Source organism: Topomyia yanbarensis, chromosome 3 (genome assembly GCF_030247195.1).
Source record: "Topomyia yanbarensis strain Yona2022 chromosome 3, ASM3024719v1, whole genome shotgun sequence".
Classification (NCBI taxonomy): domain Eukaryota; kingdom Metazoa; phylum Arthropoda; class Insecta; order Diptera; family Culicidae; genus Topomyia; species Topomyia yanbarensis.
In genome coordinates this window covers 47,452,891-47,476,582 of record NC_080672.1, presented here as the reverse complement: position 1 = coordinate 47,476,582, position 23,692 = coordinate 47,452,891, and the positions used below count along the sequence as shown (strand labels likewise).

The window sequence follows — 23,692 nt, the reverse complement described above, 5'->3', positions numbered from 1 at the left end:
ATTTTCAATTTTTAAATAATAATTTTCAAATGTTCATGTTGATCAGCTTCAAAATATACACTTAATTTCCAAGAAAAGGGCAAAAGAAGTGTGATAGACTTGTTCTTTCGTTTTTTGGAATAGCGACAGCAAAGCAGCGAGCGCAAAAAGGATACCGTGATAAACTCATTCCCTCATTCTCCGGCGGTTTTATTTATCCGGAGAAATACCCTAACAAAAAAATTATACACGAACTTTAACCTATATAGTCCAAAGATTCCACATATTGTTTGGATTATATTCTGAACAGGTCGTTAGGCTCTTGGATCATAAGATGTTTATTAGAGTAACGCGTTGTATTAATCCGGAGAAGTTGTGTGAGTGCCAATAACTTTTCGTGTGAAAATATGTTTTTTTGTAGCAGTAGCAAATTATCCGGACGCATTTACTCATATGAGTGATAAATGCAATGCCTCATGTTGATGGAAGGGATTTATTATGTCGTAAGTCAAATGCATTGGTTAAGAATGATATTGGGATGGATTAATATTTGCAGCAAGCATTTAGAATGGCCAGATTCTTGCCTCTAACAATTGTGGCCCATAGAGGATTCGTCAATAAGGAACTCACGGTCTCTCGAAATGTCAAACTCTACCATCACGTTTTGTTGATACCAAAACCAACGACACGACCTGAAACTTCATGAAATCTTCCGATGAAAAAATGTTCGAGTAATTTACCACCAGTTACCAGAACATTGAGTCACCCCTCGATACAGCCGAAAAATAAGTTTTCCAGCAACGCTTCTTTGTTTATTTGATTTTCGGTTGCTGTCGTTGTTGTATAGCAACAACATAAACTTCTGCTACCGAGTATGATAATGGATTGGCTTATAAAGCAAACGGTAAGTAATAAATGTTAGTTATGTTATATGTCTAGTGTAATTTTGGAGAATTTTCAGGTTCACTTCAATGTTGCTGATTTGGATAAACGTGACAACTATTACTTTGCCAAATTAGTCCCGGAAGTATCAACCTAATCACTCCGGACGAAGATCGGCTGTAGAAACAAAGGTAAGCAAATAATTTTAACTTCTAGAAGAACATCTTTGTCACATGTCGAGGCAAAGCGAGGCGCACGATGAGAAATTTACAAAATCAGATATTATCCGCTATAATCATCTCTAGGCGCGTGGGTGGGCGTAGCGTATTGGTAAATCGATTGCCTTGTACGCAGCGCACCTGGGTTCGAGTCCCGAGTTAGTGTTCGAGTTAGTGAGAGAAAAACTTATAGGTATTTATCTTTTCTTTCACAGCATATCGTCCGACTATTGGAGCAATGTAGTTTTACCGATGTCTTTCACACGGTTCGGCTGATTTCACCAAATCTTAATAAAATTCTACTGGTATCTGAATGGCGTATGGTATGCTGGTGATAAACGGTTCAGTCTTGGAACCCCGCACCGCCTACGCAACCAGTTTTGGTAGAGAACTGCACGCATTATGGAACGACTCAGTTCCTTTTCCGGCGAATATAATGTATTGAACTCATCGTTGCATGAAACGTACTAACATATGCAGATCAAGAGAATTCGCAGATGAAACGCGCATTTTCATCTTAATGCTAGCATCATTAACACATCACAAAGTGTTCTTAGAAAAATGAACTCTTCGATAGTTTTGATTCCCCGATTCTACCCCGTAATAGGTTGATCTATCTTGTTCTATACAAGCTTACGTGTGCTTTGACTTGCAAAGGTTTATACAAGTCGGGTTCTTGGGACCTGCCATATGTAACCGGATACTAGACACAGCCAGAATTCCAGTTCGTTTTCCGACTGGACTTATCAACAGCCTATGCAAGAGCGTGTAAGCATGAAGATGTTTGGTTTAACGCATAGTGGCAAACTTATCAAACCCAAATGGAAAATACTGTTCAATTTCGAATGCCATGTATATAGATATTGACAAAAACCATACCGAGTTTCTCTATTCAGGATATGTTGATTTCCACCATCGGATAATTATTTCAATGAATAATTCATGTACGGGCATGGAACCAAATAAAGTAGACGAATCGCAAATTCCATATAGTTATTAAAGAATATTTTATCGGTTCCCTGAAATGTGGTGAAAAATAATTAACTTATTGCATGCATTTAATATTTGCCTTTTGTTTCAGATCAGGTTACTCTTACATCCAACTGGTGGCACAAGACAATTTACTCGGTCATGATAATTGTAATAATAAACAAGTACATGCACAAAGCGGCAGACAGTACAACCATATCTTGCCGTCAGTTTTTTATTCAGTCTGTTTCTTTGGTAAAGTACGGTATCGTGAAGCCCGTCGGGGTCAATTTTTTCCTTATGAATTCTAAATTTCTTAAAACTGGAAGGTTATCAAGTTTAATAGGATTTAAAACTAAAGAATAATTTTTAAACTATCTGAAACTAGTTCAATATACAATATGTACATGAAAGATCAATGTTTACGACTGGAGGGGAGGGGGGGTCGGTATGATTAATATAATTACTATAAATACAGTTTAGCTTTTTGTTAACTTTTTAATAAAATACAATTTAATGGAATTAAAAAAATGAAATTTATTTTTTTTTTTTGCAAGAGGCTTATTTGCTTCAGAAAGATATTTTTAGGGGGTTTGAGTTCAGCATCGAGTTAAAAACAGTATCAGATACCGAGCAGGGAGGGTGGACAATGATGACGAAGAAAAGAACATTTAGCCTGCACAGTTTATGGCCAGTAGAGAATCAACGACGTTACCGACAGCCTTTGAATACCACGATAGCACACATCGGGTTAGTCTTTCAGGTCGTTTTCGGTTTCAATTTCGAGTGATGCCATTTCCGTAGACGAATCACGTAGTTTTTCTCGCATTGCCGTCGGTTGAAAAAAATTCTTTAGATAACTGAACGGCTAACCGATCATCGGCTTCACTATGTTATTGATCATCTGCACCGAGTGGTTGAAGATCTTTATGGCATTTTCCAGGACGATTCGTTTGGGCGGAAGGTAGATAAAAGCAGAAATGTGGATCTCGCTTGTTTCAAATATCCCAAATATTGTTCAGTGGTTTAGTGACGGTAGCAAGCGAGATATTTTTGGAACTCACTAGCTGTGCTTCTCAAACAATAGGGCCCGTTCTATATTGGTGATTTCATAGGTTCAGCAAGAATTTTTTACATTAACATTCTAACAACGAATGTCCTCAGTCTTCATTTCGTTTTCTTTCTACCTTTCATCACTATTGCAGCTTACAAAACGTAAATGTCCTTTTAGCCGCTGAAGCTTAAATTTTGGTAATATCAACGGGAAAGAAATCCTCTGTGTTCGTTTTGTTGTTTCTTTATTTTTCTTTGCGTAGCCAGGGACTGCGACGGTAACTATTTGAAATAAATAACAAATTCGAAGATGTTGCCAGTTTCATGCATTTTCTCATGAAATATCAAATTTGACAGTACCAGTTACCTGAGTCACTGAGGGGTAGTCAGATTTTCGATACACTTTTTGAATGCCAGTGTCTAGTCGTGTCGTTGCCAAAACACTGGCACTCCAGTAGGAGAGAGACGAATAGTGAAAATTAGTTAAAACAGCAACACTCCCTTCATGATGATTTCTCGCGTGTTTTTTGTAAACGGCCAATAAGCATACTGTCAAATTTCACTTTGAGAGAATATTCTGGACAAACCGTAGCTCGCCAAGAGTGGACGTTGGCATTTTATAAAAGAGAAAAGCTTTCTCTTTCGTTTAATGCTATCACTAATAATCGGCGATTGATGGTTTGGCCAGAATTTCCTCTCAAAGTGAATTTTGACAGTATGCTTATTGGCCCTTTTCAAAAAACACGCGTGATTTCAACACTATAGAACTTTGGCAACAGCTATTGAAGGATATCTGCCAGCTACCAGATTTTCTCTCAAGCGGAATACTGCTCATTCGCATGTCACGTATTTACATATAAATTAATTGTTGTTTCTCTTGTCAATTTCTAGGTGAGAAAAGAAAATTGGAACGAGTAACACATACTAACAGACATAACACTCAAAAACATAACTTCGTCCGCTTTAACGGTCATTTCAAATATATTTGAATTTGGGACTGTGACCACATTTGAAATTATCGATGTTTTTTGAGGAAATTTCCTCATAGTATTATGTCTGTTAGTCTGTGCGAGTAATACCGAGGCATTATTGAGAGATTAAGGACATTATATAAGCAAGCCATAACATGGCTCCTACGTCACGATCACACCCCTCTTTCCCCTGACTAACCATGTAGCAGACATGAGCAAATATAAAAATAAATTTTTCAGCCACTAACCTTGTCGATGCGCCACGAAATTGGTACTTCAGGAAGCTGGAACATTTTTCTATATACTCTACCCGAGTTTATGGTAGAATACTGTCAGTAGTTCTTCTTTTGTGCGAAAATATCACTTCTCTTCACTTAGGGTTTTCTCCTTATAATTTTCACTGCACTTTTTCAACCACACACCAAAGCAAGAAACACCCGCGAAACATTAATCGATTACTACCAAAACTTCAAAATTACTGCCAATGTGTAGATAACCGAAGAAAAATGTCCGAAAACTATTAACTGTGCGTTTGAATTTTCACTTCGGTTTTTAATTTTTGCATTGTAAACACATGCGACGGTGCCTCCCAACACGCATGCTGTGATTTAGTATTGGTAATACTACCTAGCTCTATCGGTAGTCGTGCCAAAATTGTATTGGTAGTATCATTCATCTCTCACAAATGTCATTTCTGCATGAAAAAAATGCAGTTACACGCATACTATTACAGTTTTTGTTCCTGGGGCCCACATATCTTAGCCTTAAAATGAGACATCGGAAGAAAAAAATATGAGATTCGAGTGCATTAGGCTTTATTTGTCGTACTCTACTTTAGAGTGACTTTAGTTGCAGTTATGGTTGTGGTTGGATTAGAATGAATAAGACGCAGACCTAATGAAAAAAATATAGGACACAAATCAAGCGTTTTCCTCGATGTCTCAGGACAGATAGGACAGGTCCTGGAAAACCAGGACATAAGCCGAATAGAAAGTAATATCGAAATTGATCGTAGAAACGTTTAATTTACAACAGTTTTATTTGTTAACAACAACTTGCAGTCCTTCATGCCTCCAAAATCTACAACGGAAAAATAGTGGAAATGTAGAAACAACAAATGTGATTATTTTTCCATTGTAAAATTTCCAGAATAGCATTGTTTTTCGTTGTAATGTAACATTAAAAATGCTATAATACTGTTGTGCATTTCTATTCGGGTAGTCAACCACAAATAAGGCGATTTAAGACAACGTTCCTGTAATATTTTGCTATGCGGAAAATGCAACACAATCTCTTTGCTACCTTTTTCGCTATGTATGAAGCATTCGACATAGTAGTGGAGACTCCAAAAATATTCCGAGATCCCTGACGCTAGAGTCTCTTGGAATGCTCTAGTCGAACAAATAGTTGAACTGGATCAGCTGACGTTTCCGTATGAACGTTACAATTAAGCAATTGCTAAGGTTTAAAGCCATTCGGTATAGATCACATCACGTACCGAAGCTGTTCAGTTTATTCTGAAGAAATTCGGCATCGTTTGGATATCGTACAAGTCGCAAAATCTTCATATGATAATCACCGAAAATAAGCTACTCCATATCGAGCCTAATTTATTAAAATTTAAATAACATATTTTTTTATCGTGCTCATGCTCTAAGGAAAATCAAGTGTGTAGTAGCCTGAACCTAAAGTTGCACCCACTGCACTGGCAAATGATTGTAAAGCTGTCATTCTTCGATGATGTTTTGGAAATTTTTCGCTCAAACGTCATCGGCTTTGTGAAAAAATTGTAAGTGCTGATCTGATCAGGATTGTTTTTTGTTAAAATTTATGGTGAAAAGCATTGTGAAATCGGCTGATTCACCATGGAAGCTGTCCCTCGGATGCCGATGGTCAGCTTCGAGCTGAAAACCTGCACAGAACCGACCAGTTTTGGAGCATTGAAGCAGGTAAGTGGGTAGTGATGATGACGAATTTTGCTTGTAAATTTAATTAGCTTTTGTGAAGGAATTTTAGGGATGGTAACATTTTTGAAATTGGGATATCATTTATCATTCATAGAAAGAAAATAATACATTTTAATGAACATGCATTTACTCGTTTATGCGAATACGGATCAGTGTCCTTGAATGATCGAGAAATGGTTACTTATAACACCCCTCTTTTGCAGTACATCGCTGAGTATTATCACGAAGATCCGGATTCGTACTCAAAGGAATGCTACCAGTTGGAGCAACTGAGAGGATCTGCCACACGACCGACGCAGGATGTTGATGGAACTTCTCTGCTGAAATGCTACTACTGTCAACTGCATTCGATCCAGAATCGATTTCTGCTGAACCAGTTGCCGGAAAGTCAGCAAATGCTCAGCTTCAGCTGGAAGGATCTGTACAGTGGTGCAACGTTGCAGAAGAGTACCATAAAATTTGAGATGGCCGTCGTGTTGCATAATTTTGGAGCACTGCATACTCAACTCGGAGCGGCGGAAGGTCGTGCTGATCCGGAAAGTATGAAAAAGGCTTGCACTCATTTTCAGTGTGCTGCGTGGGCTTTTGGGTACATCAAGGATAACTACGCTCTGTTGCTACAAGGAGATTTATCAACAGAGTTGTTAATTTTTATGCAGGCGCTTTGTTTTGCTCAAGCCCAGGAATGCATCATGGAGAAGAGTTTGTGCGATAACAGAAAATCGGGGATAATTGCAAAAGTTACGGCTCAGATCGTCACGTATTACAATTCTGCTCTAGCTGCGTTGCTAACTCAGAATGGAGAGGATGGGCGCATTCAGGATATCGTGGGCAGTAAACAGTTCAAAGAGTGGCGAAAGTATGTCAAGTTTAAGATTTCCTATCTGTCGTGTATTTTACTGCTTTACCAGGGACAGCAGTCGGAGGAGCAGCAGAAAATGGGCGAAAGAGTTGTATTGTATCAGACTTCTTTCGATAAGCTGGAGGAGGCAAGGAAGGAATCGAAAGGGCTTCCTAACATTGACCAGGTCAACGACGCTCTTCAGTTCACAATGGACGTGGTTGAGGCGAAAAGGAAAGCTGCTAAAAACGAGAATGAGTTTATATACCACGAAGAAGTTCCGGAACTGAGTTCTATCGCGGCCGTACAGGGGGCGAATCTGGTGCATGGAATCGCTTTTAATGTTACAGATTCGGAGGCCATTGGAAAAGACATTTTCCATAGACTAGTACCGATGAAAGCTCACGAGAGTAGCTCGGTTTACAGCGAGGAAAAGGCAGATCTTTTGCGAAAAATAGGATCCAAAGTTGAGGATAAAGACCTGGACTTGGCATCGTTTATGAGTTCACTCAATCTGGATTCGATAAATGTTCAGAATCCAAACAGTTCTATAGAAGACCGACTGCCGCAAGGGCTTGTTGACCGGTGCGCCGATTTGAATGCTAAACCGAATGCCATTCCTGATTTGGTGCAATCGATGTCCAACTTGGCGGAAAGCTGCACGGACGTGGAACTGATGCTGAAGGAAATTAAACATCTGCTAAAGCAGGATGAAATTCAAGAGGATAGCTACCAGCAGAAGATCGGCCAACGCTCGAATGGTGGTGCTCACATTGCGGAACTGAATAGAGAATTTGCTAAGTACCAGGAGGCACACAACAAGGCGGGCGAAAGTAACGACACACTACGCAAGGCGATGGGACTGCATGTGCATAATTTAAAAATTTTGGCACAGCCGTTAAGGGACATAAAGCTGCAGATTCCGAGCAGCAGCGAGCAGTTTGACGAATCAACACTGAAGGAGCTGCAGGGTATACTGGCGAAGGTGCGTTTTTTCGAAGGTAGTTTATATAGCAATAATTATTTTGTTTTTTTTTTGCTAACAGGTTAACGAAATGAAAAAACAACGTGCCAAGTTGTATCAGGATCTGCGTACCAACGTAACAAATGACGACATAACAGCGCAGTTGATTGGCCTGGAAAGTGGACCGGACTGCAAAAAGCGTATGCAAGAACTGTTCAAGAAAGAACTTGGCAAGCATGACCAGTTGGTAGCCCTGTTGGAGGCTAATTTGACGGCTCAACCGAACATTCTGAAAGCGCTGACCGACATCTATGCTCGCTGTGCACCAACCATCAAATCAATTAGCGAGGCTAAAACGAAACGGGAGCAGTTTTTCTCCTCACTGCAAGGGTCCTATGATGTGTACGAGGATTTGCTGTCAAAAAGTGCTAAGGGATTGGAGTTCTACAAGAAACTTCAGGCGAACGTTCAGAAGCTGTACTCCCGAGTTAAGGCAGCCTGTGACGTTCAGGATGAAGAACGAAATCAAAAACTAAAATCTAGTAATGCTATGAAGAAGCAGGAACCAGTCCGAGATAGTCCCAAGATAAGTGGAGGGCCGAAGTTAAAAGATTACTTGAAATCAGGCAACATAAGTTTGGGTTCGATTAAAGCCTCTGGAGTGGATGCAAACCCTTCCGGGTACATTCCACCGGTAAGACCGGCACCGGTTGGATCCGAGAGCAATGCTCCGGTGTCTAGTGCTGCTTCAGGAAGTGGTGGCTACTACCATGATTCCTATTCAAACTATAACTATTATTCCACAGCTGCTGGTAATATCCCACCTGCAACGGGAACGGATTACACGCAATACTACCAACAGCAGCAGCAGCAGATGAACTATGGACATACAATGCCAATTTCTACATTCCAATCGACTACCAAATCGACAGTTACTTCTACTCAGACTCAGTCCCAAACAACGGGTTATGTTAATCCAATATATCAGAACCCGGTATCTAGCTACTATGGCAATCGGCAGTCTGTTGACTACAGTCAATATCCTTCTTCACAACCCTCACCACCTTTGTCTTCAAGTTCAAGCGATGTTGCATCAGTTGCAGCCATGTCACAAACTCAATATTGGAATCAACTAAATCAGCAACTTGGTTCAATGAATCTCCAATCGCCTGCAGCAAACTATCAACCGACCGTGGATCCAAATTCGGCCTATTCACAAAACCAGCCATATCAAGTTGATAGCAGTGCAGTAAGTCAACAACCGTACCCGTCTAACACTACAACAAATCATTCCTATAATGGTTACAACACTCAGTCTGCTGGTCAATACCCGGATTCCTCTGGGCAATACTACCAACCATCTCAACAGACACCGATAGCTCAGCCATACTCTCAACCCACGCATTTACAAACTGATCAACAAACAACTTCCTCCAATTCCTATCCCGCGTATCCTGACTATTCCTACAATCCACAAACAGGAGCCTATGAATACAGCGGCAGCAACCAGTACAGTTCTACCACCCAAGCGCCCTATGTAACCCAGTACAGTTCAAATCAAGTGCCCTTAGGGACCACTACAACGCCGACAGCAGCAGCATCCAGTGAGCCATATCAAGCAACAACAACGACTTTGTCCTACGACTACAATCAACCTCAGCAACTACCGACTTCATACGTGAATCAGTATGACTCTGGGCCGATGACTCAACCTGTAACATCCGATTCCACAACAGTTGCTACTTCTTACTACGGACCACCATCAACTACGTACGATTATAACCAAACTCAACAGCCTCAAACCGTTCAGGATACAAGTCAGCAGTATTACCAGCAAGGACAAGCCCAAAATTCCAACTTCAATAGCGCCACTTATCAGTACCAGCAACCTGTTCTCGATAGCGGCTCAATGGATGGACAATATTCGAACTACGCTAATCCAAGCCAATACGCTGCTTCAACCGCACCTTCAGGTTATAATTATGGAACCCCAACAGTAGAACCGAAAACCCAGTATCAATCGTCGCACTCACAACCTGCTCCCAATCAACAAGCTGTAACGACAGGACCAGCTGCTGTGGTACCACAAACCCAACCACAACCGCAAACCCAACCTCAACCACAAACACAACCACACCCACCTCAACCATCCCTAACACAACCCGCTAGCAAACAGTCCTCTAACCTAGATCTACTATCCGGGCTTGACTTCACCGCCGAACCGGTGGAAGTTCCCGTTCTTCAACCTCAACCAACCATCAGCAGCCGAGAGGACGACATAAAAAGCGAAGTTCTTACCCCGACCAAGCTAGAATCGCTACCGGACATTCCGTCAGTGCCACCAACAGCTGCCAGTCAGAAGCCCCCCGATTTGAGTTTATATCGCAAACCGAGCATGGATAATCTGTCAATCTGTTCGGACTTGAGCTCGATTGACCAAAGTTTCGACTGGGAAAGCGCATCCGTGCGGGCAGCAACCGTATCCAGGCCTTCGCTTCCCGATGCTCTGCAGAAACTGAATCAAAACAGCACCGTGAGTATCTCGGGTCGGGGTGGTGGAAGTGTTGTGAACAATAGCATTCTGGTGCAACCGGTAAGGGATCCCTTTGAGGATCAGGCCACGCTCAAGTGGTTCCACAAAGAGGTCGAGCGGTTGGAGAAGTTTATTGACACGTTGAATGTGAAAACTTTGAACGGGACCACTCCGTTGGATGGGAAATGGAAGGAGTTGCAAGATTTGTTGGTGAGTTTGTACATTGATTACTGGGAATATACTGTTTGTACTGATTGTGGGTTCGTTCTAGGTGAAGGAAGAATCGAAACGACAGGTTGGTGTGGCTCGATTGTTCCCGGAAAAGAATCGTTCTATAGATTGTGTACCGTATGACCATGCTAGGGTAATGCTACCAACGGATACCGATAACTATATCAATGCAGTGTATGTCAAGGTGAGTTCGACGGGTTTTTTTCCTTTTACAACAGGAAAACTTATTGTATTGCTTTGGCTGCAATGGTTGCTTTTTCGTATATTTTCGTTCTGCAAAGGTTCAAAATTTGCATTCTGAGTGGGACCCCACATAGATTGGTTGTTAAATTTTAAGCCTTTCATAACAAACCTTACCTTCTTGTAATGTCGAATAAGAATTGGGTTATAAGTATCGTAAAAATTCCTTTGGACTCTCTGGTTGTGTGCTGACGGAAGGATACATTTCGTCAGGACGAAGTTTTGGCATCCCAAACAGTCATATCGTCATCTATCATTAAGGGAACTAATAACGAATTAACATTTAGCAATGATTCAGCCTCGGAGAAGTATGAATAATCTTGGGCGGATCCAAACTATAACGAATAGGGAACTACGTGATGCGGTTCATTTGGCATTCAAAGTGCATGAATAGCTTGATCACGATCTACTCGGATAGTCTTCGGCGGTGAACTTTCCCTACTCTGACTGAGAGTTCTCCGACGGAGTAATTTTTTCCAAAACCGATATCCGCTTCCTTGAGCGATTTAGTTCCGAGCCCTATCGAGATTTACTCAGATATTTTCGGAGTTGAAACTACCCTACCCTTATGACGATATAGTCGGAAAGTCGACGGCAATGAATCCCTGCTGTGAATTTCCCAGCGTTGGATTTCTCCCGATACCAATGCACGTTTCCGTCAATCATTTAGCTCCCTGCTTCATCGTGATCTAGCCGGTCTAGTCCCTGGCGGCGAAACTAGCATACTCAACGGGCTAGCCATTAGGTCTGTCCTGCGATTGCGAGTGGAACATATCTTCCGGTTTGCTGGCGCCCCAACGACCCGCTGTTGGCTCAACGACGCGAACTACTCGCTCTAGCTACGCGTATTGCGGTTAAAAGGAAAATATTTTCCTTTTATATATTTATATTGATATTTCAGCATTCCATCAAGACGTTCAAAGAGAAACCATTTTCATCATCACAACGAAACCTTCGGAGCCAAATAAGTTCATCGGTTTGAAAACAACTATAGCAGCATTACACAAGGACATTGGCTTTTTTAAAAAGAGCAGAAAATACCAACCAACACCCAAGAGTCACAGGATTAAGGCCAGATCAATAATACCTGAATTACGCAATTGCACCCCAACCAGACATCGTACAGATCATCATCCACGTAGAAACAGCAATAAACACCTGTAACCTCCCCACAGCACAGAAGAACAAGGCCCTATTGATGGCGGCGAAAACCATCAAGAAATCTTCCATGAACATAAACAACACGGACATCAAGACGGTCAGAGAAATGAACGAAAAATCCGTTTACTTTGTGAAGGCGCACTAAAGAAATAAAACAGTGATATTAGACAAAGAAGACTTCGACTCACAAATACTAGAAAAACCTTACAGACCACAGAGAACGAATCCACTCCCAGATATGGTGAAACGAGTAGACAAAACTAGCTAGGAATGTAAACCAGTTCTAGGAGCATCAATCAGTAACCTTTGAGTACCAAACCCCACACTCCTCAGAAATAAAGGACTCCTGAAAGTACATGAGAATGAAAGAAATGAGATGAGAGTGTCAACCATCGGAGCATCAACTGAGAAACTAACCAAATGGGTAGTAGGCGAATTCCAAGCCATGCCAACAAAATTCCCGAGTTGAACAATAAAAAACTCGCACTTTCTTAGATCAGCTTCAGTCATCGAACAACATCAGAGACGACGAAACTATGGTTTCCTTCTATTTCACAGCATTATTTCCAAGCGTTCCAGTAAAAGAGTCCATCAACCTTCTGGAAGAATGGTTTCCTCAACAAAGCAGTGACAACGGATGGAAGAATAAGGCACCGTGCTACCTGAAACTGATGAGGCTGTGCATGGAGGGGAACTACTTCAAGTTTAGAGACAACTTCTACAAACAAACAAAAGGAGCACTGATGGGGAACAAATTGTTACTGTTTTTATGCGAGCTCTTTATGGCGAATATTGAGAAAAAATTGACAAAAACATCTGGTACCAAAACGTCGGTGGATATACGTCGACGACATATTCACCATCATCAAACGTAAGAAACTACTATTAGAATCTATCAACAACATTCACAGGGATATTCGTTTCACATGTAAATAAGAACAACAAGGAAAGCTTCCGTTCTTAAACGTTATTGTTATAAGAGTAACAAACACTTTGGAAATCGAAATCTACAGAAAACCTACAAATATCAGTCGAGTTTAAACCCAGCACGTCAAATCATTCTCCCTAGCATAAAATGGCAGCATTTCATCACACGATTCACAGAATGGAACTTTTTCAGCTTAGTGATCAAGGAAAGGCGAAAGAGTTAGGATCTTTGAAACAGCGAGACTAAATGGCTACAATGAGGACTGCATCAAAAGAATCGTCGATAAGGTGGCCAGAATCCAGCGTAAACAATCCCTGACTACACTGAATCCCATAAAGGAGGATATCAATAGAATATGACGGAGCTATAACAAAAACTCTTCGTCGGAAAATAAGAAAATTTGGTATAAACCTCGTCTTCAGCAGCAGAAATAATCGACTTAAAACAAGATTCGAATCCTCGAAAGACTCGATCGAAAAATTAAACAAAACAGGAATCTATAAAATAACTTGCTTGGGACGTCTTGACGACCCGTACTCGGCAAACAGTTCCCCGACGGTGGAATTTCTCTCGAACACGAATTGTTGTCCAACGACGGCTTTCGGCGCAATTTTGTTGATCCCTTAGCCACTTCCTCTGTAGCCGGAGAGCATACTAGACAGCTGCCATCGATGAATATTATTATTATAATATATAGTCCGTGTTTATGGTTCGTTTGTAAAGCTGGTACGTTTTCCAGGAACCCTTTGATTCGCCATGGTGTTTGACATTTTTTTCTTAACCAAGCCGAACGCCACTGTAGCATCTAGGAACACAAGGTTTTGTTTCTTGTTGTGTGAACTGTTTGGATTTATTGTCTAGCTAGCGTCAATTTTAGTGTTAGTTTGAATATATGGTCAAACTGGCAGTAAATTGGAGTCAGTTACTGACGAGTGGAACGCGAAACATTCAAATCCAGCTTTTGGGATATAGCCGTCAGTGAGTCAGATAGTACAACGACGGGACTATCTTTCAGTTTCTGAGCCAAAGCGAGAACGATAGTTGACGCCTCGGCAGAGAACACGTCCTTCCCCTATTCCTTTTATTCTTATTCCGACCTCATCACCGATCTTCGAGCCGTCGTCGAATATCCACGTGATGCTTATATCTAGAAGCCATAAGTCAGTTATGTTTAGCCATGGCCTTACTACCGACAGTGCCGAGATACTTGTGTTCAGATTGGGTCCGTGGTCGTGCCAGGCCCGGTGACGAACTCTGCGATTGGTGCCATGTCCACGTTTGTTTATTCCCGATGGATCTTGCTGACTGTCTGTAATATAAAGTGCTCTTCTAGCGATGGTGAGCGCTGTTGCTCAACGAAGAATCCACGCAGGTCGCCTCAGCACGCGTGTTGTGGAGCATGCCAAAAGCAGTGTGAATTGTCCCGTGGTATATGGGGCTTAAATATTGATGAAACCTTCCATATTGCAGGTCGTCAGCTCTACCCCGTAGAATATCATGCTGTGGACTAGCGCCTGGTTAATGTAGAGTGCAGTGTAACCATTGTAGCGCTTATGCCGGGAGCTGATTGATTTAATTAGTCGAAAGTGTGACGCGAAGGTGAGGCGACGGTCTATTGTTATCCTCAGAATCTTCGGTTTCTTGCAGTAGGGAACGATCGACCGTCCAGCAGGATCGGTGGTCTCTCTGTTGCGATATGGTTTGTGCTGCAGCAGTGCGTAATCACGCTTTTGATAAGTGACATGCAAAAGCCGATTGAAATCGCCCCTCGGCTCACCGCACTTATGGTGGCTTGAAGTTTACGACGGATTCGTCCGATGGTCCCATTGCTACCAGCATGATGTCATCGGCATAGACGAAGACGACAAGTCCCTGGGGAGGGCGTTATTCTCCCAAAAGGCGTCGGATTGGGTACCTCTGATTCCCACCCGGAAGGTACGGTTAGACAGGTGGTCGAACAAGAAGTGACCCATGTTTCCGGTGATGTTGTACTTCCAGTTTAGAGTTTTTGCAGCACTCCGTGACGCCACACGGTATTATAAGCCTTCGCCACGTCGAGTATAGCGATGTTGGCGTGCAGGCTGTCACTTACGGATTGATGCATCACCTCTCCTAAGCTTGCGAGACCCGTTCATGCTCCACGTCGGAACGCGAACTGTCGTTGATCCAAGAGTTTACGCTCCTCCAGTAAGTCCATCAGTTCTCTGTTTCTCCATTCGCTCCATCGTCTTGGCGAAGCGGGGAAGCAAACTAATTGGGTGGAAATCATCCGTGTACCGATTCCAATGCCGCACAAAGTTCACTTCCAGTGAAGGGCTGGTTGTATATTTGTCCTGAATCGGGTTCGAAACGGACGGGTCTACTCTCAGGGAGGTTGTGGGATCGATCGTTGTGCACCCGTCAACGGTATTGGCGTAGCCACTGTGTGGTAGCTTTCTGCTTGGGGCGTTGATACTTCGCTAGACCTCTGATGTCGAGGAGTCTGGGGAAATACATTCCAAGAGTCTGGTCCAGCTGGTATTTGTTACGTCTTCTATGGCTTTCCTGGCCTTGTCTCTGGCCTTTCTAAAGTCATCCACTCGTTGACGTCGGCGCATGTCGCTCACGCCAGTCTTCTTCAGTGACTGTAGCGCAGTTCATCGGGCTCTGATGGCTATCCAGACCTTTAGACACCAACAGTGCATAACTTGTCGGGGAGGGTTCCCACTTGTCCTGGGGATGAAGTATACGGCAGCCCGATTTAAGATGCTGATGAGTTCATCCGATTTGTATGATTGGTACCGATTTATCAGATCGGCGACGGTCTCCTCGTAGTGGGTGCAGCCATCTCCTTCGAAGGGTTGTTGAAGGAGGCGTCGTAATGTCGATGGTAGATTCCGTCTGTTCGTTGAGAAATGTCGAACTGCCATTGTTGAGAACAACGGTGCAGTTGTTGTCAATTCAATTTTATTTCGTCGATATCGTTTCCTCTCCTGCTGCATGATGGTGAGCGTGTTCGTTCACGTCCCCCTTGATAATGAATGGAGTTTCAACTTGCTCAATTAGCCGCTGAAGCTTGAAACCCACTGGACTGGAGCGACGGATACTAGTTCGGTATCCAGTAATGTCGCTTGCGGCACATCAACCAAGATGGTCAGACCCACCGTTATCTACTAGCGGCATCCTACGAGTATCGGTGTCCAAACCATAATGCCGGATTCGTCTGATCTTGGATGTGCGTCTCCTGCAGCGCCAATCAGATGAGTTCCATCTGAGCAATGATCCTTTGCAGATCACCCAGGAATCCTCGTAGGCCATTTATGTTCCACTGGATGGCTAGTGCTGTTGGTTTGATCATCGAATCAGTGGAGTGAAGGTAGCCGTAACGTCCGACAGCATTACTGTGAATGCCTGCGGGAGATATACAAACAACAGATGGTTCCGAACTAAGTGTACCACAGGAAGAGCTTACCCGGGGAGAGCATCGCTTAGTCTGGGAACCGGACTAAGGTCTCGTCGAACTCGTGGATGTTGGTGCTTGTAGTCGTCTCGGCTGAGAATTCTTCCTAGTGGTCCACCGGGTGCGGGGTGATCGGGAGACTTGAGCCAGACATTGCTGTTATTGAACTGATTGCTTGCTCTTCTCCTTACAGGAAGGATCGCCTGCTCTGGGGCCCAACAGGGTGCGGGGCGTTGAAGGCGGTCGTGATTCCTGTCGTTTGGGGTTGCGGTATTGGTGGATTTTCTGCTTTCTGGTCTGATTCGCCTCCAGAGGATGTTTGTGAAATAGTAAAATAAATGCTAGTTGAGGTATTCAAGATACTTCCCTGTGGAGGGTTCAATAGTCCTGTGTCGACAGCCGCCGGGGGTGCATCGAACATATCCGGAACATCGCCGATCGGGGTCGACACAGGTAGGCTTCATTTAATATTGCAGTGGAATTGTATGTTGTTTGTTGTCACACCAATAAACATTTTGTTGTTGGTTCAAAGCTATTCGGAAATATCGAGGGACACTTGGGGCGTGGAGTTTTGTAGTGCTGGGGTGTCCGAGATGTTTTAAGTTTCGACTAATGAAGAGTTGTTGTCGCGGGAGCTCGATCGGGTTATCCTTTGCGTTTTTGGTAGAGTTGGCTCTGTGCTGTTTTTATAGGACTTCGGAATTTTTCTCCGTCACCTGCTCGGCAACGATTTTTTTGCTGCTTGCGTTCCTCGCGTAGTCTGGGGTCTCGCTGATTCATGATGCTCGTACTGGCTTTGTTGACGTTTTCCTTTACTTCAGTTTGTTGTTTAACTCTGTTCGTTCTATTCGTTACCTCGAATAGATGTTGTTAGGTAATTCGGCGTTCCGACAGCTGACTTTATCTTTTCCACCTTCGGCTTAGTGATTTGCTCTTGAGACCCCACCGGAGCGGTCCCCATGGCCTGACCAGGGACTAGGGCTAATGTCGAAGTTCGTCTGATCTGAGAAGTAACAAACCACTCACAAAAATTAATTCGATAAAAAAATGTTTTTTCCTCGTAGTTACTATAATTCAGAAGAAATGGACAGTCTATGAAGAAGAACTAAACGAGCTTCGTTCCTATCTCGATGAAGGCAACTAGAGTTCAGCATTTTTTTTACAATGGAGTAGACGTTTACGTACTAACCCAGTACACGTGCTATTAGTAGGTGTCCAAGCTACCACACGGGGTGTACTGGGGGCGAGTCGGGCTCGAATGGTGACGCTGCCATTAATACCGACTAAACTCCATTGGGCTCCGCCATTGTTCCCCCCAGGGAGTACCTTAACTACCTTACCTGCACCATTCCTCGCTACATCTTGCATGTCGCAAGGAATTCACCTCGGCCCAGTAATATTTCTTCGCTATTTTAATGGCGTCAGTATGAAATTACAAGAGCCCCGCGTTCCATTCGCCATCGACATGAAGATTTTTCAATGACTATGGGATACGTCGAATTTATCCAGAGTAAACTGGACAGCTCTAGTATGTGCTGTGATCTAAACAGAGCGGTTTTAAATCCAAGCAAATGCTATATCGTTCAGTTTGCTCGATAACGTCATTTGATCCAATTCATCTACCATTTGTTCGACTGGATCATCTCAAGACAAGGATCTCGAATCATCTTGGGTCCGACGCTAAAGTTCCAACCACATGCTTCATACATAGTGGATGAGGCATTAATACAGCTGGGCTTCATCTTCTGGATAGCAAATAAAATTTCAAGACTGTTTTAAATCGCTTTATTGTATATTGGTTCACAAATAGGATTTTGTTCATTTTTTTCAAATCTGTACTACGTATCCGAAATCCGTTCTGACAGAATCGATGCTGTTAAATACTGATGGAACATAAAAATAAATACTTGATCAATACTAAATAAATACTCGATACTTGTACTTCGAACTAGTGTTCGCTTCTCTAGCTCTGGCGATTGTTTGATAACACCATCTGCTTCTCAGTAATACATTTTTCTGTGATTTGGTTTTAATTATTCCTTATTTCTTTTTATTTCATTAATCAAATTTTCTAAGTTCCGCAAGGACAAATCATCGGTAAGTCACGATGTGTAGGCCAAAATGTATCACATCACGAACCTGTTTAAAATCCTAATTGTTTAGTTTGATTCCGCTTGCAACACCGATGAACAATCTAACTCTATTTAATTATCTCAGCAATTACCAACTTTCACCTTTTTTCAGGATCTTGGCTTCGGTTGCCCACAATTGATATTAGCACAGACGCCCTTGCAAAATACCGTAAACGATTTCTGGAACATGGTTTGGTCTCAAAAAGCAAACGTGGTAGTATGCCTGCATACGCCAAATGAGGTTGGTTGTTACGACATAAATAACTTACTTTCCAATTGATTAACTCCTCTTTCGTAATCCACAATAAAGATCTTGGACACATTCTGGCCCGGCGAAATCAACCAGGAGTTGACTTATGGGGACGTTTCTGTATCTCTTATCAAACAGTTTGATTTAACGCATTGCATCGAGCGGGCGCTGCGAGTATGCATGCTGGGTTCGGATATGATTCTAAACGTATCTCTACTGCAAACAAAACTGTGGCCCAAGCAGTCTGCTGAATGTATTTTAGGAATTGCACAGAACGTAATTGGCGCTTATCGTCAGCAAAACCAGGAACTAAAGCAACTAACCCCCCTGATCGTCAACTGTCTTAATGGGTCGGATCGGTCGAGTTTGCTGGCGGTGGCGATCGCATCGATGCTGGCAACACAATCGACGAAACCTATTCTTATAAGTAAGATGAAAGGTGTTATTTTAACTACGGAATTTTATTAATCCACTATATTTTGCTTACTCGTAGATGTGGTTGATATTTGGTACCGTATATGTTGCCAACGGAGAGGTGCGCTTCGTGACCCAAATCAAATTCAGCTGTCCTACAACATCGTGCTGAACAATGGACACAGCATTCTAAACAAGCGTAAGTATTATGTTAGTTTATCCTCTGAACCAATGTTAACGTAATCTTTTATTTAAAGGTGGTATTATGACATCCTACCAGATGAAATCGGTTCAAACGAGTACCGCTGCCGAAAAGGAGGAAACTATCAATGACCCGTTCAAAGATTTAGATCCTCTCTGGAAGTTAAAATGAGCGTAGGAATTGGTTATCATACCACAACCGTACTGTGACATATGTATATCATGAAATTGTAGAAGTTTTATTATATGTAAATCCCCACAAACAATTTCTTTTATGTTTTCCTGTTTGCAAGCACAACAGGCTGGAGATATTTGCGTTTATTGTTGTTACACTACGCGCTGCTTATAAATAATACACGCGTGAAAAAGTTTACTATATTCACAATTATTATTATAGCCATTTGTAATGCAAATGCTTATTTATTATATTACACGAAAATATTCTGAAATATACTTTGTTTATATATTATGGACGAGAGCTTGGCGGGAAGCAACAATTGCCCATTGCGCAGGAAAGAACTGATGTTTTGGATATTTGATATTAGGTACTTGAATCAGTAAATAACGAATATTACGATATGTTGAGTATTATAAAAAGAGAACGTGTTTGTAATAGAAAGTTAGAGAACTTTTCTTTCAAAGCCTTCTTTGGATTCAACGTTTATGTGTGCGGTCAAGTCGGCTGTCACATACCGAGGAGATGGTATCGACATGTTGGGAGATTCGGTTATCTACTAATGTTGATTGTTTCACTCGACCAGTCACTTTCTCTGTTGGAAATGAGGAATCGTTATCCCAGATCGGTGTGGTTTATTCGTGTTGAATGCACAATGGCTTTTCGTTCGAGCAGATCGGGTCGTTCGGAAGATTGGTAGTTTCCGAGAGTAGAGGTGAGTATCTTCAGTTAAGTAGCTAGTAAGGAAAGACTTTGTAGAAAATAGGTATCACTACCAACATATTTTCAAAGTCCACATCATTACAAACTACCAATGTCGACTAGAACAGGGATTATCAAACTTTGAAACAGAAATATGGTACAGTTGTAGTGAAGGGGTGTTCGCGATTAAGGGCCATATTGTTCTATCATATTTATTAGTCACCTAGTGGTCCGATTCATACCTGGGAGACGAAAGAGGAGAACATGAACATTAGAGTGACAGGAAAAAATTACCCCTATCGGCCCATCCCTGAGTCGATTCCTAGTCCCATCGGGAGTACTTGCACCAAATTTGAAGCAAATCGGACAAGTCTAGCTACCGGACCAACGTGCCTGAAGTTTGTATGGGATTTTTCGACAATTTACATGGAGAAACCCACTAGCACGCATTTTTGCCGCTGGGTGACACTGTATGCATCGTATTATCACTGTAAGTGAAAATAAGAAAGATAATTTAATTGTCTACAACTTTGCCGAAGACTGCTAGTGAATTCGGCTTCGTTAAAAGGAGTTATTAAACTTTTAGCGAAGTGATGTCTGAGTCAGTTTTGCATGGGGCCTAGCAGTGCATGGTTGTGAAGTACTACTCGATTCGCACGAACTATACATTTTTGTGAAATAACCGTAAGATTTAGCTCAATAGTATGTTCAGAAGAATTGTAGTAAATAATGCGAGTCATGTTTTGGTTCGAACATTGTTGTTCCACATTTTACCGCATAGAGGGCGCCAACACTAACTTTTTAACGGAGAGATAGAAATTAGGTGTCTTCCACAAAGTTGTAGAACACACATTTTGCAATAATTCTTCCGAATATTTTGATATTCTATCTCTCTTCTATGAAAAGTTAGTGTTGGTGGCCTCTATGCGGTCACAGTTGGAACTAAAATTGTTTAACCAAAATATAACTCGTATTATGTGCTATATTGCTTCTGAACATACTATTGAGCTAAACCTAACGATTATTTCACAAAAATGTATAGTTCGTGCGAATCGAGTAGTACTTCACAACCATGCACTGCTAGGCCCCATGCAAAACTGACTCAGACATCACTTCGCTAAAAGTTTAATAACTTTTTTTAACAAAGCCGGATTCACTAGCAGTCTTCGACAAAGTTATAGACAATTAAATTATCTTTCTTATTTTCACTTACAGTGATAATACGATGCATACAGTGTCACCTAGCGGCAAAAATGCGAGCTAGTGAGTTTTCTCCATGTAAACTGTCGAAAAATCCCATGCAAACTTCAGGCACGTTGGTCCGGTAGCTAGACTTGTCCGATTTGCTTCAAATTTGGTGCAAGTACTCCTGGTGGGACTAGGAATCGAATCAGGGGTGGGCCGATTGAGTTTTCAAAAATTCGTTGCTTTTCTGGGCAGTCTAATGAACATGACAGAAGCAGATTCAATTCGAAGTTAGTTTAGTACAGAAAACAATGACTCAGCGCAGAGAACATTTTTAAGCGTAGACAAACCAGAGGACGCAAGACAAACAAAATTTTCTAAGCTAAATTATTATTACTAACATAAATCGCCCTTTTTTCTTTTGTCACAAGTCGACGTTAGCGGAAATGGTGGCTAAAGCAACAGTTCAAATACAAGCACAAGAAGATTAAAGCAACGAACAAGGAAACAGAAAATTGAGAAGTCGTTCACTTATTACCTTATTTATTAATCACAAGAATTATGCTTTTACGTGTCTCATTTCAGCAAATCAAAACCTCTCTACTATCTCTTAATTTTTTGCCTCCGACTATCCTCTCCTCTATGTTATGTATCTGAAAATCGTGGGATTGGCTAACAGCCAGGGCATGCTTATGGACGAACTGGGGTGCTATACGGTCTAGAACATACGAACAGTTGAGCTCAGTAGGTCCTCGTCTTTACAGAGTCTGTAACCGGTCAGGATTACAATTTAGTACTGGGTGGAAATATATCTATTTTTGGGTACTCTTCCCGTAGAGTTTATTTGTTTTGATGCAAAATAACATCGCTGATCAGTATGCTCGTTCATGTTTTTGAGTTGAATTTTGTTTAAATTGTTATGCATGTGCGTTGTTATTAATTCAAATACGTGTGGTATTTTTTATTACCCATCAGGGTAACAATATAGCACTGGGTAGAAATATACCCTTTTTTGTGTATACACTCCGTAGAGTGTATTTGTTTACTTAAAGTTATGCTCACCGCTGCTCGATACTGTTCACATTTAGTTTGTAAATTTGTGTATAGTTTCGCGTTTGTGAACGGTTTTGTGCATTCAGATAGGTGTAGTAATTTTTGTTTTAAGTTAGTATAATAATAACATAGGTCTTTGGTAGGTCACCGCTCCCCTCTTGCTGTTATATTGGTTGCTGTTTATGCTGCACGGGAGATGACAGTTATGCGGCGGTGCGGTTTTGTGATGTCGGGTTTGTTTTGGTCGAGTGAGAAAGGTGGCCATCGACCCAGTAAAGTTCAGCCGGAAATGAACTGGAATTCTGGCTGCTTCCAGTTCGTATACTGGCTCCAGTGACACAACCGATTCTAACTAGAATCGGTTGTGTCACTGGAGCCGGTATGCGAGCTGAAACCAGCCAGAATTCCGGTTCATTTCCGGCTAAGCTTAAGTGGGGATTAACTTGATCACTCGAAAAGGTTTCCGCCACTCGAAAAGGTTTCAGTACGCGCGTGCGACGGCAAACTAAGACCGTCGAAAAGGGCCGGCCTGTGGTTCGGGCACCAGTGACAATAACGATGTCGGTTCGCCAACAGGAGTTAGCTAAGTGTTAAGGAGTGTACTCACTTCCTCGGCTAAACGAAAAGGAACCGTGACATCTACCGTTCTCGCTATAGAGGATAAGTCAAACGAACCAAGCTCTCCTTTATAGCTAATTGACAAGGAGAATGAAGCAGGGTGGACAAAGCTTCCCCCTGGGAAGTGCAAAGCGGTGATTTCGGAGATTGTTTACGGCGATTAGACGATCCGGTGATTCGTCGCCAACGTCGCTAGGGAGGTTCCAATAAAGGAGCCAAGCTCACCTCAGCTAAACGCCAAGGACCGCTGCCAGAGCAGCCAACGACAAATATCTCCGTTGCTGTTCCCGGCCGGTCGGAAGAAATCGCCTGCGTTTCCGTCCGCAGTAGTGACGACCCAACAGTGAAGTGGAAGAAATAAAAGTCGGTAAATTTAGTTTGTTCACTTTTTGTTGTTACGAATATCCGAAATTCTGTAGAGGCACCTAGGCCACCCTGAAAAGAAGGCTCCGCCGGGCAAATTTATATAAGAACCCGAGTAGGGGGCAAACCGCTACTTACAGCTTGCGGAGCCACAAGTTGTATTGGTGTCGAGTGCCCTCGCTTGCCTATGCCATTTTTTTAACACAATATCCCAGATTTCATT

The 23,692-nt window shown here is 42.2% G+C and overlaps 1 protein-coding gene across 2 annotated transcripts; it reads left to right on the top strand.

Annotated features, from left to right (window-relative positions):
• Nucleotides 1-5,826: 5,826 nt before the first annotated feature.
• Nucleotides 5,827-19,627, top strand: LOC131691187 (tyrosine-protein phosphatase non-receptor type 23). Of its 2 annotated transcripts, XM_058977400.1 has the most exons (9): nucleotides 5,827-6,021; nucleotides 6,243-7,865; nucleotides 7,927-10,587; nucleotides 10,649-10,792; nucleotides 18,453-18,473; nucleotides 18,621-18,749; nucleotides 18,819-19,185; nucleotides 19,252-19,371; nucleotides 19,430-19,627. In XM_058977400.1, exons 1-9 carry the CDS (start codon nucleotides 5,938-5,940, stop codon nucleotides 19,543-19,545), a joined length of 5,265 nt encoding a protein of 1,754 aa, XP_058833383.1. In that variant the 5' UTR covers nucleotides 5,827-5,937; the 3' UTR covers nucleotides 19,546-19,627. The 2 variants fall into 2 exon arrangements, with proteins under 2 accessions (XP_058833383.1, XP_058833384.1); XM_058977401.1 differs by lacking the exon at nucleotides 18,453-18,473.
• The last annotated feature ends 4,065 nt before the right edge of the window (nucleotides 19,628-23,692 follow it).